This window comes from Passer montanus, unplaced genomic scaffold (genome assembly GCF_014805655.1).
Source record: "Passer montanus isolate IOZ18808 unplaced genomic scaffold, ASM1480565v1 scaffold41, whole genome shotgun sequence".
In the NCBI taxonomy this organism is placed as follows: domain Eukaryota; kingdom Metazoa; phylum Chordata; class Aves; order Passeriformes; family Passeridae; genus Passer; species Passer montanus.
Window position 1 is genome coordinate 2,794,335 of NW_024368930.1, and position 27,198 is coordinate 2,821,532.

General features: G+C 48.5%; 1 protein-coding gene across 3 annotated transcripts in view; it reads right to left on the minus strand.

The window, feature by feature from the left end:
* Positions 1 to 1,132: 1,132 nt before the first annotated feature.
* The window catches only part of PMEPA1 (prostate transmembrane protein, androgen induced 1), a 44,557-nt gene continuing 18,491 nt past the window's right edge, over positions 1,133 to 27,198 (minus strand). The window contains exons 3-5 of one of the 3 annotated variants that reach the window (XM_039719351.1): positions 12,920 to 13,074; positions 7,075 to 7,128; positions 1,133 to 6,468 (exon numbers count right to left, since the gene is read on the minus strand). In XM_039719351.1, the coding sequence (XP_039575285.1) occupies positions 5,902 to 6,468; positions 7,075 to 7,128; positions 12,920 to 13,074 (776 nt within the window). In that variant the 3' untranslated portion in view covers positions 1,133 to 5,901. Of the gene's footprint in view, positions 6,472 to 7,074; positions 7,129 to 12,919; positions 13,075 to 27,198 lie in introns of all 3 variants that reach the window. The other 2 variants (XM_039719350.1, XM_039719353.1) reach the window with 2 other exon arrangements.

The following is a 27,198-nucleotide window of genomic DNA, read 5'->3' on the forward strand; positions in this document are numbered from 1 at the left end:
CTGTCTTTCCAGCAGCAATGCAGAGAGGACACCAGGAATCCCACAAACAAACCTCAACCAGGAGGTGAGTGGCTCAGATCCAGAATCAGAGCCAGAGGGATGGGTTTGCAGTTCTCCTCCCCGGGCTGCAATTGAGCTGCTTTCATTCCTTCCCAGAGATATTCTCCCAGCTGACCATCAGCCTGGGGCTGTGCTGCAAATAACTGGACAGGCAGAGCACCCCAGCATCCTGCTGAAACCCACAGGAGCTCCTCGTGCCCAAATCAAAGCCAAGTGTCCACCACTAACCCATCCACAGCAGCTGAGCAGCTGCTTGTCAAACCAGGGGCCACTTTTAACTTTTTTTACACTTTTGACAGTGCTGCCACCTGAATTACACGTTTGTGACCAGCCAGAGAGCAGGGCTGGAGAGACCAAGGGCTTGGGCAGAGCTGGCAGCAAACCCCAGGGATTAATGACTGCACATCTCTTAGCCCCAGGGAGAAACCTGAGCTCTGGGTGAATCTACAGGACATCCATCCTTCAGACACACAAAAGAAAACCCCCTGCAAACAGTCAAGTTTTCAATCGCTTTAATGTGATCACTGCAATCTGACCACAGTTTCAGAAAGGCAAAAAAAAAAAAAAAGTCACACAAATTCTCTGTGCTTAGGATTTGAGTCAATCTGTGCAGCTCTTGTTGACTGACGTTATTGAAGTTAAGACCTTCTGACCATCAGTGATGTTCTCAGCTGAAAGGCAGGACCGTGTGTAGGACAGTGGTGCAAACCAGGAATGCTTCTTCTGGGCTTGGAGCTGGGCCACCCGATCTGCTCCAAAGGAAACAGCTGTAGGTGCACCTGACCTGCTCCAAAGGAAACAGCTCTACGTGCACACACACACAGGGAGCAGGGAAATGCACCAGGAACCAGCTACAGCTCCCCGGGGACAGAGCTGGGGCTGTGCTCCACAACGAGGAAGGGGGAACCCACACAAATATCCAAAACTGAGCAGATTCATTTTCCAACATTCATAAGAAAATAGGAAAACTGAAATTACATTGTGTTGACAAACTCTGCTTTTTCGTTTTGTTTTTTTTTTCTTTTGTTGTTGGGGGTTTTTTTTGGGTAACAAAGCAAAAGGTGAAGGCAAATTTTCCAAAGTATTGTAAAATTTATTGTATAAGTATTGCAGCTTTTAGAATGACATATAATTGCCACTATTGGTTACTGGTACACAAGAAGCGTTTACAACAGATTTTTGTAAATTGGCATCAGAGTACATATTCATACTAAAACAGCAAAATATAGATAAGTACTGCATTGCATGTGCTGTCAATAGTTTACATAAGTTTAAATTGAACAGAACTCAGGATACAGGACTGCCTATAACAAACTCCAAAGCCAACACAATGCAACTGGAAGTTTAAGAAAATATTAATACAATGAAATGTGTCTATAAGGCAGGCAAATTAGGACTTTAATGTTGTCCTTCATGAGCTTCTATAGTACAGCAAAAATTTGAAGCGCAGTTTCTGGAAAACTTCTTTTTGTTTTTTTTCTTTTGTTGTAGATTTGTGTTGTACACAGAATATCTCTGAGCAGTTCAGAGACAGAAGAGATTAAAATTCATTCTGTTCTGGCCTAGCACTGTTAATGCTACACATCTGATTCAGTCTTTTCCCAATCCTTAGGAAAAACATTGGGCTTTGATTTCTTGATTTTTTTAATATAGCAGTTAGTGCAATTTTATAATTCGATAGACATACAAAAGGGTGATTCTCCAGAAAGCAATTGGATTTCCTTAGACCCCACTTAAGACAGAATGAATTTTGTAACACTCATGGAAACAACACGCTGGATTAGTAAAGCTGAGTCTTCAAACCAGTGTAACCAAGGGTTGTGAAGGGAACACGTGTCTGACCAGTGTCAGCCCCAAATGAAACCCATCCTTCCACCCACCAGAACCAGCAAAGCCACGTTCCCATTCCAGGCCAGTGAGGTTTGGGGGCACTTTAGGGACGCTGTTTGCCGTACTGTAAGCTAAGAAACTCTGTAAGATCAACAACCCCTTTTAAAGCTAACGCGACTTAAAACTCCGAGCAAAAAGACAGGCTAGGACATGAGGTTGCTAAGCATTAGCAGTGCTTTGATTCTTCTGCATTTCTTTAAAAATAAATCACTTTTAAGGGGCCTGAATCTCTGTGCTGGCAGCTGCAGGACACTCTAGCACCGCTCTCCACTGAGCTGCACCAAGGCCAGAGGAACGGGGCATCAGCAAGGGTGTGCAAAGCAAATTCCCTGCCTTGGTGGCAATTTGGGACGTGGGAATGGGGAAGAAATGGACCCCGAGGCAAAAAGTAACATTAAATAGTAGTAATAATAATAATAACAACAATAACAACAACAATAATAATAATAAAAAAAAGAACAGACCATTATTTCTAAACACCCATTCAGAACTTGGGAGTTGATCTGGGCCCCAGATCTGTTATCTGCACTTGAAATACACAGTTCTCAGGACTGCAAAGAGAGGGATGGACAGAAGAAAGACAAAAGATAACAGCTGAGCTCTGCTGAGGAGCTGCACCCACGGCCTGGGACCTGGGGCTCTCCCCACTGGAGCTGCAGCAGACCAGGGAAAGGTGGCAGCCTGGGGATTGTGCAAGGATGGGCTGAAAGGCATCATTTGCAACAGAAATTTGGTGTTGATGAGCCACCCCATTTCACACTCATTAAGCTCCCCAAACTAGAGAAAGAGGTAAATGAAACTGGACCCAGGAACTCAACAAACTGATCACTCAACCGCAGAGCTTGGGGTGACGCTAGACAAATAAAAGCTCACACTGGGAGAGGATTGGGGAGGGAGGAAAAAAAATAGGGGGAAAAAAGAATTGGTTGAAATTTCGAGGACTTTCAAGCATGAGAGCTGGGTTCAATTGCACTGCATCTTCAGACCCTCTCCCACTACCCTTCTGTGCCTATCCAGCCCCTGCCCACTTCCCTGACTTTTCCACGGGGTTTGGTGGCCAGGTGACACCCTGTGACAAGACAATCTCATTTCTTAACAAGCTCTGGACCCCACACCACCTCTTTACTCACTGCTCAGTTTTAAACATGTGATGCATATTCCACCCAAAATCTGCTGAGGTAACCGTATTTTTTTTTAATAGCAAACAAAACTAGTTCAGATCACTGAACAACACACCCCCCTCCCTCCCCCCAAAAAACAAAACAGAAAAACAAACACACCCAACCCCAACAACACTATTCACGCATTTTGGCTCAAGAGGGCAGTAGATATTATATTTCGCTTTCTCTTTTGGTTGGTATCTCATTTACAATATCCACCACAGATTCCTACCTCCCCGGGTAGGATAATGTGCATAAAACGTGTTCAAGTTCCCTAAGAACAGTCGGAGCAGAGCAGCGGCCAAGGGAGCAGCAGGTGTGGCCAGGCACAGGGAGCTGCTCCGGGAAAAAGGGACTGGAAAAGTGAATGCAAGGTCCAAAGGAGCAAGAGACCAGACGCTGGTTACTTGTAATGCTAACGATGATTTTGTGTCCCCCTCTCCAATAAGGGAGGGTTACTGTTTGTTTAATAAGGCACTAAATAGACATGTTACATAAAGGAAAGATACATTTTAAAAACTCGTACAAATTCACCAGTTTTGTACCTTTCATGACAAACTAGATTTATTCCTTTGCATTACTTTCTTTTTTGTGGCTTTTTTTTTTCTTTTTTTTTCTTTTTCTTTTTTTTAGGTCATCAAAATTTAGGTTATGTAACTGTAAAACTATGAAGGTTTCAAGAGCTGTGGAAAAGCAGTTTGAAGTATTGAGAAGGTACAGGACTATTTCTAGGCAGAAATAAAAAAAATAAGCAAAAAGCAAAAAAACAATGATCAAACTTCAAGTTCAGCTATTCATCATCTTCTTTAAAATATATATAAATATTGTTCAAATGGTCAGAACTTCAAAACCGTTCTCATGGTTATGTTTTTTTTTCTTTTTTCAAGTAATAAAAAAGTTGCTTAAAAACAATAGTTATTGCCTTTATATCTTTCATTTATGTCACTCTACTAGATAGCATCCTGCAGGAAATCAAATCACACCCCCTTGTGAAATCCTCGCTCTCTGTGGCTCCCTACCGACCCTTCCTCGCGCCCGGAGAGACGGGACCCACGACGGGATTTCTCCCTTTTGCCTTCTCCCCCTCGCTCTCTCAGGTTTCCCACTCACTCACTCACTCAGTCACCTGCGAATTCACCACGAGGGTGAGGCCCCTGCCAGACACCGAGGTGACAAAAATGTAAACAAGAGCAGAGCAAGACAAAGCGCTTCCGAAACCAAGAGAAATGAACCACGCGCAACGCCCGGCGGCGGGAGGGCAGCGGGACCTGGGGGAGGACGTCCCAGAAGAGGTAAAGGGGGGTTGCTTCTAAAGCCTTAAGCATTATTTTTGTAGCCTTTAATTAATACAACACAGGAGCAGACTCATTTCCATCTACTGTACCTGGTGCCTCTTTAGCTGGATAACAAACGTCAAAAATAGCGACAACCAGGGACGGCGGCGCGGCGGGACACGGCCGCGCCCGTTATCCCAAATTGAGGTTTGGGAGGTTGAAACAAAATGAAAATGATGTTCACCACCACCACACTTTCCAGCTCGTCCTTTCAACGAGACATTTAAACCCAGCTGAAGGGCAGCCAGTGGGTGCGTTACCAGTTCCTCACATCGACTTCCACAACCACCGCTTTGGCTCCAACAGGGCCCTTCAGTTGAACATGGAAAGAAATAAACCAAAAAACACTTTTGTTCCTTCAGACACAGAAGTTTATTCTCAACCCCCACCACCCTCCCCTCCAAAAAGTTAGAGGTTGTCCAAAAAAAAAAAAAAAAAAAAAAAAAGGAAAAAAAAAATCAAGTAATTTTTGCCTGCTTCAGTCATTCCTGACTGCGGGAAGCAGGGAGTTTTCTTTTTACCTTGTTACTCCAATAATCCTACCGGATGACAGACAGACACACACCAACTCCTCTTGCTTTGTAGGGAATGTATAAAAGCCGTGGCTGTCGGCGGCCACGCGCAGGGACTCTGGAAATTAAGGATTTGCATAAGCTGCAGTCTCGCTCACCGCTCCTCCCAGGGCTGGCATCTCCACTCCAGCGATCCTCCTCCCCTTCCAGCTACTTTGTTCTTCACTTCCACATAGATCCCTTAACAGGTTCATGGTAGACATGATAGAGGCTTTGACCAACACAAGCACTGACATATTTATATTAAAAAATAGTGCAAAATTTCAACATTTATATAAATAACTCTAAACCCCTGCTTTTGATTTTTTTTTTGTTTTTTGTTTTTTTACAATGTAATACATGCTTTTTGAGTTGGCACTCAAAAAATTGCCATTTTTCTTCTAGTTCAGAAAACAACTTTTTTTTTTTTGAATAGGCCTCTTCTAATACAAAAATACTCCTGCTCCTTACACATACACTTTCTCTTATTTTTAATATATATTTATATATTTATATTGCAGATCTTTAAACAAAATGGTTTTTGTGCAAATATTTTGTTTTTAAAGATAAGTGAAATAATCAAACAAAAAAAAAAAAGCATTCACACACAGCCCAACTAGAAACAAACAAAAAAAAAAGACTACAGTTGAATTTTTTTTTCCTTTTTAAACGTCTAGACACAGCTCAATAAAGAAATGTTTTTGCAAGCTTGGTAGGCTTGTGCATTCAGACCAGACATAACAAGTAAATATTTATACACGGAGAGATGGGGAAGGGCTTCTTTTTTTTTTCTTTGCTCATCTTCCTCAACTCTCTCTCTCCTTTTTCTTTTCATGAGAAGTGCAGAGTGTTTCATTTACTTTCTTGCCTTTTTTTTTTCATTTTTCCTTTTTTTTTCATTTTTTTTTAAAAGGGGTGCCCTTTTTGTTTCTCTTTCTCTTTGTTCCACGCCGTCGTCGTCGTCGTCGTCGTCGTTGTGCTCTCAAGGCCATTGATCTGTGAGGGATGGAGTCTGCTGCCCTCCAAGATGGGGGGCATCCCGTTGTTGTTCTGCTGGTGCTGGTAGAAGGTGGAGCCGGGGTAGTGGCCGATCACCTCGCTGTAGGTCGGCGGCGGCCCCTCCATCCTGCCGCTGCTGCCGTAGCAGGTGGCACTGATGCCAGAGTTACTGCTGGGGGGGCACGGCCCCCCGAAGACGGAGTTATCTATCAAGTCACTGTCGAAGATGGTTCTGTTTGGGGGGGCCCGCACGGACTCCCTGTTGAGCTCCATCTGCTGCTCGGGGTCGCGCAGCTGCAGCGTGCAGGGTCCCTGGTAGGGCGGGGGCTCCTCGCCGTCCGACAGCGAGATGGTGGGCGGCAGGTCGATCTCGTGCTGCAGGTACGGGTACGTGGGCTGGAACCGGTTGAAGCGGTCCCTCTGCAGGAAGGAGGGCACTGCCAGGCGCTCGCTGGGCCGCGGGGTGTAGATCTGCTGCTGGAAGGGAGAGGAGAGGGAAAGGGTGAGAGGTGTGAGGGGCCGGGCACGGCGGCACGGGCGGCTATGGGCTCGGAGCCCCGGCTGGCTGTTCGGGGGCCAGCTATTACCGGTCACTACCCACAGGGCAGAATTCTGCCCAGCGGGGAGAGCCGGGATAGCTCAGTGGCAGCTCAGGCAGCCTAGGCAAGCTACAGTGATTTGCAGCTCTTAGTGATAATCAGCTCTTTTGTGATCTCCAGCTCTTTTAGTTTGCTAGGTGCCGTGGCAGCAGACGTAGAGAGAGCGAGAAGCGCTGTATGGGCTCTGCAGGGTTCTTTTATTTGGGTCTCCACGAAGGTTCCCAGGGACAGCTCTTCTGCCGAACCGGGCAGAATCAGGGGTTTTTATACCCTACAGGGGTTTTGAAAACTGTCCAATAGTAAAGGTCAGGGGAAAGTGACCTATGGGCTTACAGGGAGATAAGCAGGGTCCCAAGGAGGAAGAGAGGGGCTGCTAGGGTCCAGTCATGCTGACTTGGCATTTCCTAGCTCAGGCTTCTGCCCGCCAAGGCCCTGCAGGCCCTGGGCCTGCTGCAGGCGGCGGCACCCGCGGCGCCCTCACCTCGGTTATGCCGGTCCCCGACACGGTGCTTTCCGAAGGCCACAGGCTTCCCTCCTGCATGGGAAAGGAGAAGAGAGGCCAGGGTGAGTGATGGCAGGGGTGGAAACTCCTTCTGCAACAGGTGTCACCTAGAGAAGACACTGCCACCAAGGTGTTCCTGCTCTGCCCGCACCTCCAACTATGATCGTGTGTGCTGGGCATCATGTGGGTACCTGCTCCAGGGTACCAATGGCCACTGAAAACATCCCCTCCGAGCAAAACTTCCCTGCCCTTGCACCTCCATCTCCATCTGATGGATCGTTTGCAGAATGAATGGTGAGAACAGCACTACCAAACAACCCTCTCCTGTTTGCAGACTTCCCCCCTCCCACCCCCAGCAGGGTTCTTTCCCTGGTTCAAACATGCCAGAGGAGTATTTTTCAATTTGTGATCCATGAGCCGTGGGTGATTCACAAGACATCAAAAAATGCTCCATGAAATAATGACAAGATTAAAAAAAACAACAAAACCAACAAGAAAAAAACCAACAAAAACCAAACTAAAAAAAAACCCCTCACACCCACATTCTGATGCTCACAACCACGGACAGCATGGGAAAATAAAGATAATAAGTGAATAACCAAATGTTAAGGCTAATTTTGATTTGGCTAAAAAAAAAAAAACAACCAAAAAACCCAACTCTGTAGCAACAGGATGGTTTCAGAGTATTTTTTTCCCAAAGAGTAAATGGTCGTTGACTTAAATAGACTGAGGGAATGAAGTGCAGAGGCTTTCTTACACTGCAAGCATCACCCTGATCCTGAGATCCAAACCTCAGTGCCAACAACCCCAGGCAGGCTGAAGCCACAATTTCCCCCAAACTCCGAGACTAGTTTACAATTCATGATCAAAACAAACAAACAAAGGTTCTTCCCATCTGCTGGTGATACTCTGAGCGTGCACAGTTCACCCCAGACTTTTTTGCCTTAGGAACTGCAATATTTAAATATTGCTAATATTCACATATAGCAACATCCCTCTGGCAGGCAGAGCTGGAGGAAAACAGCCAGAAGGCTTGTAATTATAACTTGGAACTTCCCAGTTCCTTGCAGGTGAATCTCCAGTTCTGGCACTAGTAAGCCAGGCACAGGCAGAAGTATTTAGCACCAGTGGGGAAAAAAAAAATGCCAAGGGAAAAAGAAACCCCTTTTTTCCCTTTAAGTGTTGCACTGAGAGGCTGGTCTGAGGAAACCACACACCTTCCTCCTGTGAGAACTCCTATTGCTCCACCTGCCCCAAACACAGCACCACACCACATTAAAATCTCCAAAGAAATCACCCATGATATCCTCCACCCTCCTGCTGTCTTATTTTTCCCCAGTGCTGGAATATATTTCTCCTTTGGCATAGGATGTGGTATCAGGTACAGAGAGAATCCATCAGGTTCTGGGTTTTGAAGCTGGGCTCTGCACACAAAATTCAAGGCAGGGCTGGTGCCAGTGCGAGGAAAACAGATTTAAATGGAAATGAGACCGCCCAGAGCCTTCCCCTTCTCCATGGCTTTTTCAGGAGCACTCCTCGGAGCAGAGGTGAGGTGCCACAGTGCCAGCACGCTCCCTGGCCACAGCTGAGCAGGGGGCTGGCTGAGCTGCAGCCCCATGGCCCTTCCTGAGCAACACAGCCCTGCTTCACCCCAGACCTCGAGACTCCAACATGCCACTGTTTACACAGGCATCGACTGTTTAGTCTGGTCCATTTCACACGGATTTCTGGCCTGCAGGGAGAGTCTGCAGTCAAACTCCCCCAGCAGCCAAGAGATCCGAGAGGAACTGCACAGGACAAACCCTCACCTCCAGCTCTGAGCTCAGGCACTGACACCAAAGGGCCCAGGGAGGATTTCCAGTGCCACCACAGGTGCTGCCAGCCTGTCACCTCATCCCAAAGGACGCTGAAGCAGTGGGCAGGAGCGGGAAGCACTCCCAAAATTGTGTTTACTTTGCCATGCCCCCGTGGCAGACTTCCTGAGCGGCGAGTACCCCGCTGCCTTCTGCTAGATGCTTTATATTTAACTTGGCAGTGGGCAGTGCCATGGCAATATCCCATCTGCTCCCCCCTTTCCCGGGAGTGATGTCAGCCAGCTCCCACGAGGGTGGCTGGTGAGATTCCTGGTGCTTCCCAGCCCTGCCAGGCTCAGCTGGGACATCCCGCTGTGGCAGGTGATGGGCAGGGCTGCTCCACCACCCCAAACGTGCCCTGCCCCTCGGTGCCCACGCACCCAGAGCCTCACCAAGATCCTGCCCATGCGCCTGGAATCAAAGCTCTGCCTCACACACCATTCATCTGTTTGTACAGATGAGGTCCAGGAATGATGCCCTGGGCAACACGTGGATGCAAGAGTAGCAAAGCAGCAGAAACAGCATTAAAATGGGATGTGCAGAGAGGGGAGGTGCAGACAGGAGACCCATTTTCTGTAGGAGCTGATCTCTGCAGCCATTATTAACCACCTCCCCCAGGACTCCTGTGCCCACAGCTGATCAACCACAGGCACCCAGTGCTCCCCAAAACCAACCCCTGCCTCACACACTACCATGAAACCCAGCTGGGGAGCAGCTCAGCTCCCCTAAAAACTCCACAGCAAGATAAAAGTGCTGGAAATCAGTCATCAGAGGAGGGCACAGCCTCAGAGACAGGATACATCCCTGATTTTAGCCTTTACTTTGGCCCTGGGATGGCTCCACAGCCCCACTGAGTCCAGCAAAACTGCAGGAGCAACATCACTGCAGATCCTCAGCCTCTCCTCACCCGCCTCTGATTTTCAGAATTTTTAGGACTTAAATTTATCTCAACAATGAACAGCTTAGAAAGCCACAGGTTCTGAAATGAAAGGTGAGATTCTGCTGTCTGGTGAGCAACACAGCTGTAAAAGCCTCCACAAGTATTGCAGGACTTGCTGCAGAACCTAAAATTACTCTAAAATTTCTTTTTAGACATCAATCTTCAACTTTTTTTAGAACTACTTGTTTTAGTGATGTCAGAGAATTTTCTCTGTAAGGCTGCATGGTGCAGATTAAGTCTCTGAGCCTTCAGGAAGACTCATTTTCTATTTTGGGGGACACAAAGGTAATTTTTCTTGGGAGAGTGGGATACCACTGTTACAAAGGTGCAGAGAAAGTGCCATTCTAAAAGGAAAAAAAGTTATTAGTAGCATTTCTTAAATATTCTTAGTTCTGGAAAATAAAAGGTACTTGTCATGAGGAGACAAGAGTTTAAGTACAGCAAGAACGATGATGGAGAAACGCATGAAGTAATACAAAATCTGCTTGCCAGTGAGAGCCGCATTAAAAAACCCTTTAGGGAAATTAATTTCTCCTTCAGCTGTAATTTTTGAGCTGCAGCAACAAAAAAGGACAACTCCAGCAGACCCAGCAGCATCCTGACCATGGGATGAACTGCTTTAATATTTCAGCAGATGAAAAGCGCGAATGCAGCTCCAGTGCCCGTCTGCGGTCACGACCCCAAAACGAAGTTTGGGATTTAAAAAGTTCAGTGCAAGTTTAATGGATTGCATAAACCAGCATCCAGCCCTCTGCCTGCCAGGCTCCAGCCCTCCTTCAGACTGTTTTCCACTGACAGACACAAAAGGTGCTGGCTTTAAGGTGTTTATTATGCTGGATCCCCCTGTAACGAGCTTCCTGCTCGTTAGCGCACGAGGGGCTTCTCTGTCCCATCAGGAGGGTGCTGGGACCACAGGGAATCTCTGCTGCCACTCCATCAGTGCTGCATGCACAGCATGGACAGGGCAGGAGATTGGGAACAACCAAAAAGATGGAAAAAAAACCCCAAAAACCCCAAAAATATATATTCTTATTTCTCTCCTGGGGAACAACCAAAAAGATGGAAAAAAAAACCCCAAAAATATATATTCTTATTTCTCTCCTTAGCTCAAAAAAGGTTTTGAAGAGTGCACATCCTCACTGGGGTCGAGCAGAGGCACAGAGGTCAAACACTGCTGCAAAGCCATTTAATCACTGATGTGCCTGAAGCCTGAATAAGTAACAGAGTTGAGCCAAAAAATGGCTGGAAATTTTGGCTTGGTAAAATTTAAAATAGAAAAAAAATAATAAAGGGGGAAAAGGAATTGTTTTTTAAAGAGTCAATTTTTCATTCAACCTAAAATTCCTGGTCAATCTCCATGTAATTTTCTCTTTTCTCTCCATGTTAGCCTTCTGAACTCTTTTTAAAGAAAATAAAAAGTTCTTTCTTAAGAACACAGAAATCACTGTATTAAAATAAAGAGGGCTTGAGCTGAACTTTGCTTGGAAAATGTAAAACGACACATTTGGCATTGTGCAGGTAAAACATTCTGGACATGATAATGCAGTGAAAGGATCTAAAAATGGGAAAACAACATTTATGCTATTTTTAATAACTCATGTGCTCGGGTGCCCACACCCTGCTGCTGCTGGAAGTGGGTGCACGGGACCGTAAGAGGAACGCAAGATTTCCGGGTGGAGCTGGGATGTGTGTGGGGAGCTGGGCTCTGAGCCCCAAAGCAGGGAGGTGCCTGAGCCACCTCCACCCTCACACCAGCTGGTTGAACGTGGGATCAGGCACCCCGTGGGATCAGGCATTCCCAGCACTCCGATCCCGCTGCAGCAAGGACAGACCCTGAGCTGGGATCACAGCCCAGTGCTCACAGCCCACACAACAAGGGGTTAATTGGGCTGGGATTGGCACAGCTCTCCTTCCCAGGGGCATCCCCCTCACAAGAAGAGACCAAGAAGGGACCTCACACATGAGTGTGGTGTGTGACAAAATCAGCAGCTACAAGGGACAGCCTGCAACTGCACTGAAGGCTGGCTGGCTTAAGAAAGATCTTAGATAGCCCTCTCAAAAAAATATAGAGGAAAGAAAATGGAAAAATAGAAGAAAAAAATCCCCAAGCAATCTCCGTATTTGATCTTTTTCCTGCAGCAAGCATGGAATTTATTCAGGGGAGCACAGCCCCACACAGCAGCAGCAGTGTGTCCAGCCTGCCCTGGCAGCCTGCAGAGGAGGGGGCGTGCAGCAGTGACCTTGGGGGAGCCCTGTTTTAAGGGCTCTAAAAACCCTTCAGGGTGAATGCCAAAAAAAAGAAGTATCTGTACAAGACATCCCTGCAGTGGAGACAAAGCCAGGGAGGCAGCAGTGAACAGTACATGCTCCCCTTCAAGAAAATGTGATACCTTTTCTCTGTACATCCTTCTAAGTCTCTCTGAGCCACTACATTTGAGGAAACTGCATGAACCAACATCTGCCTTGAGGCTGGTGAGGCTTCCCCTCAAATCCCTGTCAGAGGTACAATTCACACATTTCTCCTCAGGCTTTTATGGAGCTGGGAGTCTGTGTTACAGAGAGCCTCTCACACATCCCCTTGGAGAGATCTCTGCTTGTCTGGCTGTGATTTCTGCCCCTTCCACCACAGTAATGGCAGCAGCACTGGTGAAAACTGGAGCGAGTTACTCAGGATTTCCTGCTCTCTGCAGGGCAGGCAGAAGTTTTTATACAGTCACTTGAGACTAACTGGAGCCCAAGGACTGGATAGTCTGGGAGTGCTAAACCAAGGCACATGAACCCCAACCAGCTGGGGGTGGTGGTTTCAGCAACAGGACATGCCAAGAACAGCCTCATGCAGTCACTTTACTAACGTAAAATCCAAATTGCAAAGCTCAGGGCAAAGGCAGAGGCCATGGCTGTCCATACACACAGCACCCTAAAGAGCCAGAGGCACCCCTAAAATGCCCCCTCACCCCCAAAAGAGAGACAGATGATGCCAAGGCCAAACATAAGCCGGCATGTGTGGCTGGAAGAGCAGGGTGTGACTTACTGAGGAGAGGTTCTCGTCTCGCCGCCTGCCCTGGCTGTGCCGGCTGATGAAGGATCGCGCAGAGAGTTTGTAGTGGTTCAGCAGACACGTGATCACCACCACCATCACCATCATCACCACCACGATTATGATTATCTGTACAAACTCCAACTCCGCTGCAAGAGAGACAGACAGATTTTTGAGCCACCGGGAGCAGGTAACTGAGCACAAGAAAAGCTGAAGTGGCTGAGACAACACTGACACCGCTGCACCCTTCCTGTTACAGCCCTGATACGTGGGCTCTCTGTGTCCTGAGCCCACAAAAACCTCATTCATTCACTTTTTCAGTGTCACAGGAGAGTCTCCAGGAGGGATCTTTGCAGACAAGCTACACTGCAGAGTGTCTCCCAGCTACAGCACAGACCGGACTTCCCAAAGACCTCCTGGGTGTCCCCAGCACTGGGCACAAAACCAGAGCATCCCTCACGTGCCTCTCTTGAGGCTGCAGAGCCATGAACCAACAGAATTCATCCTATTCAAACAGTTCAGCTAAATGCAAGCTAAATTTCAGCAGTTCTCTTCCCAACACCACTCCTCCTTCCTGCGGGGAGGACAGGACTGAGCCCTCCTTGGCACATCCCCTCTGTCCCAGGGGTCAGACAGCGGTGGCCCAGGGACAGCACAGCACAGCAGGCAGTGGCAGCCCCCGTTTCCAAGGCTGCCCACCCACCACAGGAAGAGCTCCTGCCCTGGGGTGAGACGCCAGATGGGTGCCATGCATCTGCCATGGGGCCCCATCCCACAGCTCCAGACAGCCCCGGCTCAGGGCTCGGCCAGCTGACAGTGGCAGCTTGAGTGGCTTGAACTGGCAGGAAGGAAAACTGCCAAAACCCCTCCAAACAAACAAGAACAAGCAAACAACAGACTATCTGGTTAACTCTGCTGACACTTGGCAGCAGGCAGCGAGGAGTCGCTCCTAAAATTTCCTAAGGAAATAATTCCTCACACCTCTCTGAGGCTTAGGAAAATTGAGTACTGGAAGCAAACATTGTGCTGGGTCATTATTTCCATGAATTTGGTGCCCAGGGAGTACATGCCATTCCCAAACTGCTCAGTCACTCCCCCCAGCCCTCTTCATGCCAGCAGTGCCCAGGACTGGGCAGCAGCAACCCCAGCATAAAGGAGGGGCCAGACAGCAAAATTCAATCATTCCAGGGATTTACAGCTTGTTTGCTTCTCAGCAGCGACAGCTATAAAATCCAGTTTGGGAAAGCCATGCCCTAAGCTATCATGGATGCTGCCATCTATATTTAATCTATACAGACACACACATATAAATCTGCAGACACACAGCAAGGCCCATCAGACCTCAGAGGGCACCACTCATACCAGCTGGGGTGGCTTCTGCTGAGTCAGGCAAATTTATTAGGTTTTTAGTTGGATTTTTTTTTTATGGAAAGTTTTCTCCTGACAGGTGGCATTTGAGTGCCAGCAAAAGCAAATAAATGTCAAGAAAACAGTCCAGGTGGTGAGCACTGCCAGTTACCTTGGAGCTCTTTCTGCTAAACAGCAGCTATTTCTGCCACTGCCCAAAATGCTCCACCAGCTCTGCCCACTGCCTGCAGAAAGCAGAATTATGCCTTGAAAGCAGGAACCTTATCTGGCACTTTGATCTGGATGGATGAGGGACTTTGAGCCCAGATCCTCCCAGCACCCCTAAGATGCAGCTGCCTCTCCTCTGGAAGGTTGCACACAGGGTGGGAAGAGAGGGATTAAAAGCCAAACATTGTACAGTTTTGCCTTAAAAATGCTTTTTAGCTAGAATAAAAGGCAAGCTCTGGGTCTTTCACAGCAACCCCAAGAAGCTGCCCAGTGCCACTGTGAGGAACAGCATGGAAGAAAACCACACTCCCATAAATCCAGCCCCGAAGCAGCACAGCTCATCTGTGGGACCCAAAAGCTGCCTCTGGTGCCCTGTGCTGGAGGATCTGGCTGGAACAGGAGCTTGCTGCTTCTGAGCAGAACCCAGACTGACCACAGGCACAAAAACACCCCAACCTAAAGGCTGGGAAAAGGGGACGATGCAAAACCATTGAGAAAAACCACAATGACTCTTCCCATGTCACCCCCACTATGCAGGGGTGTCCCTACACATCCCAAAGTCCTGGTGCCAGCTGCAAGTGAGCACTGACAGCACCCCAGCCAGGCACAGGGCACCCCACAGCTCCCCTGGGTGCTCCCCTGGTCATCCATGAAGATGATCTGGCTCATCCATGAAGAGCCAGAGCCCAGAGCCCTGTGCCTGCCCTCCCCATGGCAGCAGAGCAGCCACCCAGCCTGCAGAGCCCAACTCTTGCACAAATCACTATGGAAAAGAAAAAACTAAGTAAAAGAAACTCTAAATGTGTTTAAGAAGATGAGTCACTTCGGCCTCAGAATGCAACATGTGCTTTGGCCATGGTAAGAAAACACAAGAACAAATATAAATGAAGCTGGTGATGGAAAACTTCCTTTTCTGTTAAAAGGGGTTATATTTCTAAAGAAAAACAAGGCCCAAGTAGTAATAAAGGAAAGTTCCTTTCCTAGGATAAGATATACCTTAAATGAACCAAACCTTGCTAAATTGGTGCTGGTGCTTCAGTGACACAGGTGAAGTTTTGGCCCAGGAAACTCCTTCCCAGGAAGGAACACACAGGATGTGTCACTCACAAATAACCTAAACCAGGCTCCCTGCACACACAGACACAGAACCAGCAGAGCCTGAAGAAGGAGTGGGAATTCCATCAGCATCTGGGGCAACACAGCAGTGTCTCATCCATCCTCAGCCCCTGGGGCTGCTGTAACTGGGGATTACACCAAGAGGTGCCACAGGAAGGCACAGGATGATTTCCAGAGCAAAGGGGATGCTGCTGTCCAGCTGGGATGCTCCTCCTGCCCCATTTCTACCCCAAGCCCAGGCTCTGAGGAGCAGCCAGCCTTACCATGCCCAGGAGCAAACCCATCCTGCTTTAATCCCAAGAAAACTCAGGTTGCCCAATCTGGCCTTTGGAAAAAATAAAATAGAAGTCAAACCAACCAAACAAAAAAAAAAAAAAAAAAAAAAAAAAAAACCAAAAAAAAAAAAAAAAAAAAAAAAAAAAACAAAAAACAACAAAAAAAACCAAACCAAAAAACGAAACGAGAAAAACAACCCCAAAACCACCCAACAAAACAAAAAACCCCACACACACTCAATTTGTGCTTTTCATGTTTCAAGAGACTCATATCCACTCGAGGCACCAAAGTTTCTGCCAGCTCTCCCTCTGTTTTAACTTGTCTTCATGGGCTTCTTTTCTGCAGAAGGGAAAACAAACCCAACACACTGGAAAGCTGGATATGCTCAGTAAGATTTTTATCCAAGCAGCTCAGTCAAACTAATGAAGAAAGATCATTAAAAACCCAAAGTTTGAGTTAATATGCTATTATACAAGTGCAATTCAGCTGCTATGCTAATAAAAAGCCTTTGGGGAATGAAAAACAAGCCAAACTGCAAAGCACATAATTTATAATTCTACTGGTATTCTTAAAAACACACACACAACAAAACAAGAAAAAAAATACTCAACACATTTTGTATTTGGCTTCCTAATCATTGTCACTTTTCAATTAGAAGAGACCTCATTCCATTTCTCTCTGTAATTTTCCCCAAGGGAAGTGTTATAAATGCACTAGGCTTTACAAGATGGGCATATTCCGCCTCCAAATGCAAAGCAAGGTCACACTAATTTAATTTTGCATAATTTTTATTCCAGAATACGTTTCAAGCTAACAGGTTCAGACATCACATTTCAGTGACACAACCTGCTTTTCCGTGTTTTCTGTCTAGACGCGGCAGCTCCGGAGCCGGGCGCTCTGCGTGCCACCGCTCTGCGACTCAGCATTTCCCCCAGATCCTCAGCACCCCAGCACGGGGGATTCGTGACCAAGGAGAAGCACTTGTCACGTCCCATTCTTCACATTCACTGCCTGCTTGCCACTCCAAACCACGCCTGGCCTTGAACAAGGGCTTGGCAGGGGGGTATGGAGATGTATGAATGAGTGATGGGGCTCTGCTGCTTCCACAGCCTTGGACACCACTCTCCTGTATTTATAAGGAGCTTGCTGCCCACCCTGCAGCCCAGCCACCACGACTATAAAGCTCTGAAGTGTCTCAAATTTATGGATTTATGTGTGGGTCCCACACTGAGGTGCCGGCCCACTCACAGCTCCACAGGAGATGCTGCAGGAAGGTGCATCTGGGAGCTTCCTCAAGTCCTTATGAACAGAATGCTGGCACCCACAGGTGCAAATTAATTAATATATTTACAAGGAGGGAGAGTGATTTGAGGCAATGGTGATGCTGGGAGCACCCTCACAGCCGTAGGGGAGGTGAGGCTGGGTTACACTTTAAATGCACTGCCTTGCCTTTTACAGCTACATTTCAGTTCATAAAATGCTTCCTATAAACTTTATTAATGCTCTTGCTTCTACACAGAGTATCTCTGCAGAAGACAAACTCTCAAAACCACTACAAGTATAAAGGAGGAAAAAAAAGCAGCCAAACCAAAACCTGTATTTTGCTGCAATCATTCCAGACACTCCAGCTATCATTTACAGGTGGACAGAACAGCTTAGAGGCAGGGTCTCAGCCAAGATGACCTGTGCTTTCAGCCAGGTATAACACACATCTGCAGGTCAAACCAGTCATCCCCCAGCTTCAATTACAACTTCTGTATGTACTGGAATTGTTTATCGTGTGAGAAGTGCCTAGAAGAAGTGAAACTACTCAGGAGATAATGGCTAAGATGAAGAAATGTAGCTGCACTAGCCATAACTCCTAAGGAAAAAAGTTTAAAAAACCCTCACACTTGACACACTCACACACAGTTCCACATTCTTAACACACACACACTTTCTTACACACACACATACTCTCATTAAAGAGTGTTCTCCCTTTCAGAGGCTGTGGACAGCAAAGAAGAGATGAAAGAACAAAGAACTTCAGATGGCAGATTACTCACCCTCGCTCATCTGCTAGGTCATCTCAGAAACAATCAGAGCAGGCAAAGTCATTACTGCACTATTTTTGTATTAGCATCTGCTACATTTGTCTTCTAATACCCCCATAAAACCAGATACGAAGGGCCCATCAGATTGTCAACAATTGTGTTTGTTTACAAGAGAGCAGGGGAAGATGCAGAATACGATCTCAATATTGATAGTGCTGCTGCTGGCAGCACCTTGAAGCTGCAGCAACACCACAGGAACCAGGACCAGGCCTGTGACAAGGCAGGACAGCTGGGAAAAGATGATTTTGGCCCTGTTTGATCAGTACAGTTAACAGCTAAACTTCATTTCTGGATTCAGCACAGTCAATTCTGATGCAGTGAGCAGAAATGACACCGTGCAAGCCAGTGATGACAGGCAGAGATGGGGCAGGAGGGCAGGGAGCAAGTGAGACTCAGAAAAGGAGCCAGGAAAACAGGGGATAGAGCCTCAAGAAGTCCTGTTCATAGTGCCAAGCCTTGGGACATAACTGTGTTTAATACAGTTCTTTTTTTCAGATGTCACCACAGGTAATCGAGCATCACATCCTCTGAGTCACTGGCAAATGATGGCCTCATCCCCACACCCCCATTTTTGTTTGTTTTAAAGGAAACAGCCTTATTTCATGCTTAATAGTCACAGAAATATCAGACTGCTTGGGCCTCAGAACATTTTTTTAGTGCTTAAAAACCACAGCAACTGTCCTGGCAGCACCAGGGGCCTGTTTTCAGAGGCTGACCTTCCCCAGGTCACCAGCTCGGTGGCAGCTGCAGGGAAGGGCCAGAGAGGCAGGACCAGCATGGCAGAACTCAGCTTTTACAGGGAAATGGCAAATCTGAGAGCTGGGGTCAGCAGCTCTGTCAGCCAGGACGCTTTGGGCTCTGAGCAGAGACCTGAGCAGGCTCTGAGCAAGTGTCAGCTGGACATTGTTTAGAAACTCCTGGAGACATGAAACAGCTCCCTCAGAGCAACGAGAACTAACAAGGTTCTTTGGGACACACCGACTCTCTGAAATCTTGCAAATGCCAACCCCTTCTCTCTTTTCTGTGCCTACTTCTCTCACCCTCCCCTTTTCCAGGATTTTCAGATGAGGTATTTCACACACAGTCAGGCTGATCCCAGCCTGCTGAGATGACTGGAAGGAGTACACGGCTTTTGAAGTGATTCCCAAGGGTGAGAACAGCTGAACTGGATTAAAAGAATAAAGTCATTTTGATTTTGCACTTAAAAGACAGGTAAATTTGCTTGCTCGCTAAAAAATGATGAGCAGGGCTCATGGCCCCCACCAAGCTGAGAACATACAAAATACCTCCTGCTTCCCAAGAGGAAGCACAACAGCATCAGGCCTGGATGATGTTTGGGCAGGGGTGAGGGCAGAACACCACCCACCCCTTTGAAAAAGAGAACCATGAGAGAGGAACACAAGAACTAGAGTTTTACCATCTGCAATCATAAATAGCCTGAACCAGAAAAAAAAAAATAAATCTACCAAATAATGAGTGAAAAAATGCAGCACACAATATCCGGATCAAACCCCACCAGCTGACCCTGAAAGACCAAACAGGTTTTGTTTGTCAGGGGTATTTCTAACAGCCAGTAAAAATAAACACATTAATAAATAAGTATTTTCGTATACCCTGGAAACACTCCTGATCAATATGTGGCTTGCTACTGTAGAGGTTTTTTTTTCCTTCCACCCAGCAAAAACTCATGACAAAGGAAAGCACATCTCATTTATGAACTTAGCTATAAATACTTTTGCTAACTGCCATTTAGGAATTTCATTTCCTGCTTGAGCAAGTCCTGTTGAAAGAGGCAATTACCAAATTTGTTTCTAGTTATAGAAATAGATGTTTGTCGCTGCCCACATCTGTTTCGACAGACAAATTGCCAGACGCGGACGCTCCAAGGAGAGCAAGTGCTCCATGCAGGGAGGGCTTTGCCCCCTCTCCAGAAAGCAAATGGCAATTACAGGGATTGGGTTTCTGATTCCAGCCTCCTCCCAGCCCTGTCTCCCACTGCAATGGAGCTGCCTGGTGCTGACAGGGCACCTGCAGCCTCCCCCAGCTGCATCCACCTGCGCCGCATCGCCCAGGGGTGCCGGAGCCTGCTGCCGCGGGGACACCAGGGAACATGGCATGCATTTGTCACCCAGCCCAGCACAACAAGGCGCCTTGAATGCTGCAGGTCACGAGGACCCAGCAGGCTGCACTCGCTGTGCACACAGAAAGGCAGCAGCAGGGCAGGGAGATGGCACAGGCTGTCCCGCTCTCTGTGGAGTGTGCAGCGGGGACAGCACGGGGGTGTGCAGATGGGGGTTTGGGGATGTCAGCAGCATCAACCACAGCCTCTCCCAGCTGAACATGCACTGGGTTTCACCAGGTGTCTCTCCACCTGGCTGTCCCCTAGAAAGTTTCCATTTCCACTTATTCTTGGGGAAATCATCCACTGGCCAATTCCCAGTGCACTCAGCCACATTCGTGTCAGAGCCCAAAGCAGCTCCAGGTGCCCCGGTGCCAGCACCCAACCCCTGTCACAGTGCCCAGCAAGTCCTGTGGGACCAGTGCTCATGCAGGGGCACCTTGAGGGACACATAAGACAGCAGCTGTGCCTCGCTGCCACAAGCATGACACCCATCAACTCACACCCAGCTCAGGGACATGACTGAAGTGCAGAAAAGCCACAAAACACCCCAAATTGTGGCTGGGTAACTTGTGCTCCTCCAGCATTTCGACTCTGTACCAGCATGGCTCCCTCACACCAACTCACTTATCAACCAGCACATCCCCAGGGAGCCCCCTGACATTTGGGAACGGTGCTGGGACCCTGCTGTGCCCCTGTCCTGAGGCTGCAGCTCCCGCAGGGGCTCCAGGACACGCAGCCCGGGGCAGCAGTGCCACAGGGGCTGCCCTGGCTCGCAGACGGGTGTTGAAACCCAGATTGAGCAAGCTGGCCAAAGCCACACAGGTCATGACAGGGCTGGAACTGCGACCGGATTTCCTCAGCACGGTCCAGGGCCAAAAAACGGGAAACACTCCCTGCCCTGCCTCTTCCCGAGCGCCGCTGTCGTCTGTGCCACTCTGCAGCTCCCGCTCGCCAGAGCGGTGACCTTTCACAAGGCAACTCACTCCCAGGGAACAAGGACAATCTTAAGTTACAGGCAAAATTATGCATTGCAGGGAAAAAATATGCAAAATGCATGCAAATGCCCAGACACGGCACACTGTGTCTGGTCACTGCAGGATTCAAGTTCAGTTCTTGAACTGGTCTGAACTGGTCGCTGCCACCAGATGGGAGCGAATGCATGTGCACACTCTCACAGAGAAGTGAAAAAAATACTGTATTTATATATATATACACACACACCAGAGTGAATGGGGGAGGTGAGTACAACCGCCCCAAATCTGACAAAATTAAAGGTAATAAATTTACTTCCACCTCAGCTGCAGCAACAGCCTGAGAAAGGTTTTAACTCCCACAGCAGATCTGCTGGCAAGTCTGTTTCACTGGGGGGTTCTGCATGTGCAGGTTTTAGGGTGCACACAAAGAGAAGGCCAGGCACAGATGGGGTTTGGGGCCAAGAACAGGGCTGGGGACACCTGCCCTTCCTGAACATCCTCATCCTGGAGTTCCCTGCAATCCCCAAGAAACCAAATCCCCATCCTGGGGTGCTCTACCCCTTCCCTGAGCATCCCCCATCCCCATCCTGGAGTGCTCTACCTCTTCCTCCGAACATCCCCATCCCGGGGTGCTCTGTATCCCCAAGCTTCCCCATCACTGAGATCCCTGCCCTTCCCCTGAACATCCCCATCCTGGAGTGCTCTACCCCTTCCCTGAGCATCCCCCATCCCCATCCTGGGGTGCCCTGTATCCCTGAGCTTCCCCATCCCCAGGATCCCTGCCCTGCCCGAGCATTCCCATCCTGGGGTACTCTACCCCTTCCCTGAGCATCCCCATCTCCATCCCGGGGATCCCTGCCCCTTTCCCCGAGTATCCCCATCCGGGGGATCCCTGCCCCTTTCCCCGAGCATCCCCATCCCCATCCGGGAGATCCCTGCCCCTTCCCCCGACCATCCCCATCCCGGGGATCCCTGCCCCTTCCCCCGACCATCCCCATCCCCATCCCGGCCCATCTGCATCCCTCCTGCCGCCCCATTGTGCCGCTCCCCCCGTCCCATCCCCAGATCCGCGGGGCAGGGGGGGCTGCGGGGAGCCGACCCGCGGGTCAGCGCCCACAATGGGCTCGGGGGGAGGCGGTGGAGCCCCGGCTGGCCCGGGCCGGGCCTGCCCCGCCACCTGCCCCGCGGGCTGCGGGCTGCGGGCGGCAGCTGCCCCGCACCGGGCGCGGGGCGGGAGAGGGCACAGCACCGACGGGAGGATTATCCACGGACACAGCCTGCCCCCCTTTCACCGCGCTTAACAATAAAGCAGTAGCTATAGCGACGGGGTTAATGAATGCGCCGATTTGCATCACTAAAACTGCGCGCCCATTGAGAGGCCGGCGGTGCGCGGAGACCCGCGCCCGGGACGGGGCTGCGGGGACAGCCCGGGGCAGCGACACCCGAGAGCCATCCCCTCCCACACCCCATCCCCGCCAAACCGCTGCACGCCGGCGTGTGGAAAAGAGCAGCAAAACGGGGGCCAGAGTGTCCTTCGAAAAATCAAAGTGAGGGGAAAAGTGATTTTTAGGGATGGAGGGAGCAAAGCGCATTCGGAGGCAGAGGGGGTAAGGAGATAGGGAATGTAAAGGTTTCAGACTATCGTATAACCAGAGGGGGAAATGTCTTCTCACCACAAACATGCATCTGCATGATGTCTAGACAGTCATAAAAAGGGCAATTAAAGTACTGCAGGCTGCAGTAAGCCAATGTCTCCTCTCCCAGTCTAAACAGTTGAAACATACTGCACGAACTTGGAAAAAAAAATATAGGATAGAGAAAAAAAAAAAAACAAGTTTGTAAGGAAAAATGTTTTGAAAATCAGCTTTAAATAAGCCAGTAAATTAATTCAACCTTGTCACATCTCTGCCTTATAACATATCAAATATTCCGCCTGCGTCCTGTCTAGACTGCGATAACAAAGGGCATTTAAAGCCCTGCAAGATGCGCTGACAGAGTAGCCATTTAAAGACGCAGTATTGCTTTCTCCATCTAAAACGATTTGTCAGATGGAGTTAAAATGAAAATGATAAGTAATCACTCTGGTTCACAACCATTTCAAAAGGAAAAAAAAAACCCACAAAACCCCCACAGCTCATAGATATAAATCCCACTAAAATCATCCCAATGTATCATTCCAGTGGGATTTGTCTGGCCTCTTTTTTATGGCATTTGCTGCTTTTTTTAAAAATTTATTTTATTAATCTGAGATGTCAGTAGCTTTCTGCAGCACATGCATTTCTAAACAGGAGTGTATTAAGTTCAAAAAAGCCAGCTCAAAGTTTTAACTGATTTATTGGCATAAAATGATGACTCCTGGAGAAACAGTGTTATAACCCCAAGGGCTAACAACACTGAAAAGGAATTTTTTGTTTTTATTTACTTAGAAACAAAAGAATAAACTGTATCATATGAGAAAAACTGGCCAGACCCCATCGCTGACACAGTTGAGCCTGCTCAGTCCCAGTCCTCAGGAATGCAAAAAAGAAAAGAAAGTTAAAGCAAACTATGTGGGTGTTCAGAGTGTTGGGGTTTTTTTACAGAGAAAGGATGGCTTTCTGGAAAAAAAAAAAAAAAACAAACAACAAAAAAACCCCAAAAACCAAAAAACAACAAAACAAAATATAATCCTGTCTAAGACAAGGAACACTCTCCTTCCTCTCTGAGCTTTATCAATTGTTGAAGAACAAAAAAAAAACACCTCAAAATAAAATACACAGGAAAATCACTGATCTGCTGAACAGGAGACCATAGCAACCCCAAGCCAACACTCCCACCCCAGTGCAAGACTGGCCTGAGACTGCTTTTTTGGGACATGGCACGACCCTGTGCCCAGCCCTGGCTCCAGCCTCTGCCCAGTCCCTTCTGCAGGGGAGGGTCACGGTGGGAGTCACCCCTGGAAGCTCAGAACCAGCCTGAATTCAGTTCTTCTCTGCTCCTCACCCTGTAACATCCCACCACCACCTCATCTGCACCTCCCTCTGTCTCCCAACCCTTGTTTCTTAATTATTATTTTAATAAGACTGTTTCCAACTTCATTGTTCATTCCGCAATAGCCCAAGGGCTACAACTGTTCATTAGACAGAATTTCTGCTTTAATTGCACTGACACAGATGTGTAGGTTATCTGGAAGAAATTACTAAAATGAGCAGTAAAGAATGGGGCTGGATGCCTTTCTTCCCTTACGGAGAGTTTAATTTAACATTATTTCCCCCCACGCCCCGTAGAAGCAGCATCATTCTCTGCACTGCGGGTTTGCAGAGGAATTAACCCCAAACTGCTCCCACTGCACACAGGTGCATGAGGATTCCCACAGGGGCAGGCCTGGGGGCTCTGTGGTCTCCACCACTGCCAGTGGGACGGTCTGTGTCCCCCTCATGTCCCCCAGGCAGCACAAATCTGTCCCCTGAGAGTGGAAGCATCTGGACCACGGATAAAGCTTTGGGGAAGCTGGGCCACCACTGCTCAACATGCCCATCCCTGGCTGTGCCAGGACTGGGGTGGGAAACAGGCTGCCTTGGTCCACCCTCACCCTCTGAAAAGAAGAAACACCAAAAAATGTCATCACTTCTGCTCAGCAGTGCCTGGGCTTTGAACCCACCACGGCTGTGCAGCTGTCAAATCAGCCAGGGAGTTCACATGAACTTCCTCTGCAATTCATGTTGGCAAGAGCCAGACACATAATAGCCCTGGATTCACAGAGAAAGAGCTGCCAGCATTATTTCTATTTAAAACCTCTATCTGAGCTTCATAGACTCATTCTTCACACATGATACAAACACACACACACACAAAATGCAGAAGTGAGCCAGATCCAGAAGCATTTCGCTTCACCAAGAGCAGTGCCTAACAGCAATTTCAGGTTTTGGCTCCCTGTGACTATTTAATAGATTTTAATTCAATATTAAAAAGCATGAACCTGCCAATTTTTTGTTATGTCTTCTTGCCAGGAAGAAGAAAAAAGTTGTTCCCAACTTCTTTATCAAAGCATTTCCTCCTCTGCACCTCTGTCCTCCAGACAAGGGGCTGCAGCCCAGAGGCACCTCCTGGCCAGGGCAAGGCTGACAAGGGTGGGCTGGGGCAGGGGCAACATCACAGGTTCAAGTGCCATCTCTAAATATGTCTAAAAGCCACTAAAAATGTCTCCTTCAGCCAAACTTGTCTTTAAGGGGGAAGGAAAATGTCACTAATGCTCCATGTTAAAACAGCCCGCACTAAGGGAAAAACCTTCCCTTTGTTGCTAGGGGACTTGCTTTGTATCTGCTGAAATCCTTTAAAATGCCACCATTGTATTTAGGAAAAAAAAATAACCCCGAGACTGAAGCACCTCATGTGCTAAAGATCAAGAGACAGAACACATCAGTTCCGTCCTTCCTTTGCAAGTACTTTGCTCAGGCCTGACTTCGTTTTGTGTCTTGGTCCTCGATGCTTTTTGGCAGTTTGCTCCAGACTTACTGGCAAGAGCTAAAAGGTTTCTATTTAGCTGGTGTCAGCTGAGCATCTGTGCCGGCAAGAACTGGAGTGGGGGTGATCCCGACTGCCTTTCAAAGGCACATTTCTCTCTGGGAGCTGCCACAATAATTTGAAGTCTGAGCGTGTTTGGGTAGCGGGGTGACTCCCTCCGGGGGCGCAGCGCTCCGTGCGGGCAGCGCTCCCCGATCGGCGCAGGGAAAAGGAGCTGGGAACGCTCCCTAACCTGTGACCCCGACAACAAAAGGCAGGGAGAGCGTCTAGACCTCCAGTCTGCCGGGGAGTGAAGGGAGCATTGTGCTCCGGCTCGCCGGGGCTGCTCACACAAGGCGGGCACGGAGGCGCGGCCAGGCAGCCCCAGCTGCAGCACCGCTGCGGGCAGGGCACAGCCCGGCCTTCCTCCCCAGCACACGCTCTGCAGGCTCTGCAGGGCAGCCTCCACCTCCCACAGCCGCTGCAACCCACCAGTGGAGGGGAAGGAGCCCATGGGATTTCCAGCCCCGGGTTTCCCTTTGCCGCTGTTTATTTCGTGCACAGCATCCTCACACTCCTGAACACACGGATCCTGCGATTCCAGCCCTGCGCGGACTGCAAAAATGGAATATATGCTTCCTTCCACAGAGCCTTGATTTTCTGCTTTCCCTGTGGGGCTCAGTTAAAAGGGGACAAACCAAGATGTTCCCTTTCTGCCAAGCCTAGAGGTCAGCCCAACATTTAGAGAAAGCTGAAGTCCCAGCTTTGACACGTATTTCTTGTGTAACCTTGATCAAAACCCTTGGTTTCCCCGTGTTGAGGTCCCCACATATAAAAATATAAATACCCTAAATAAATGCTGGAGCTAATGGCAGGTTACTGCCAGGGAACTGCACGAAGAGAAAATAAAAGACCTATTAAAAGCCCTTGTTCATCTCTGCCAGAAAGAAAACACTATTGCCCAGTACTTAAAAAGATGCATTAAAGGAGAGAGAGCATCCAGGGGGGTTAAGGACACCCCTGGCAGAGCAGTGAGGGAAGCACTCCCGGCCAACCACCCCCATGTGCCCTCAGGATAAGGTTTTGGGGTGATCCATGCCCTGGCCGTGCCAGCACAGGCTGCAGGAGCAGCAGCTGCCCCAAGCACACCCAGCACAGAGCGGGGCCACAGGCAAACCTGGGAGCCACAGAGCAGAACTCTGGGCAAAACAAACCCCTTTCATTTCACTATTCCTGGAGAAAACGTAAATACCTGGAAGATGTGCTCCAGCCCAGCTGTGCAGATGTAAAACCAGTGTGACCCATGGTGCCACCCTGGGCACCAGTGCCACCAGATGACAGTGACATCACTGGCCCAGTGGCACCTCTCCACATGGAACCTGCAACCCTGGGCACAGCCAGCAGCCACCTCAGGCAGCTGCAGGGATCCCCCCTCCTCCTGCCAGCTCCAGGCTGGAGCTCTGGAGTTACAGCCTGAGACCAAGCAAAACCAGACCCAGCAACTGAGATCGTTTAAACAGCTATTAAATCCCCACCTCCTTCTGGTGAGAGGTGATTTACAAACAGCTGATGGTGAATACAGTGAATTCAGAGCACGAGAGGAGTTTCAGTATCCTGGTAGCCATCAGATGACAA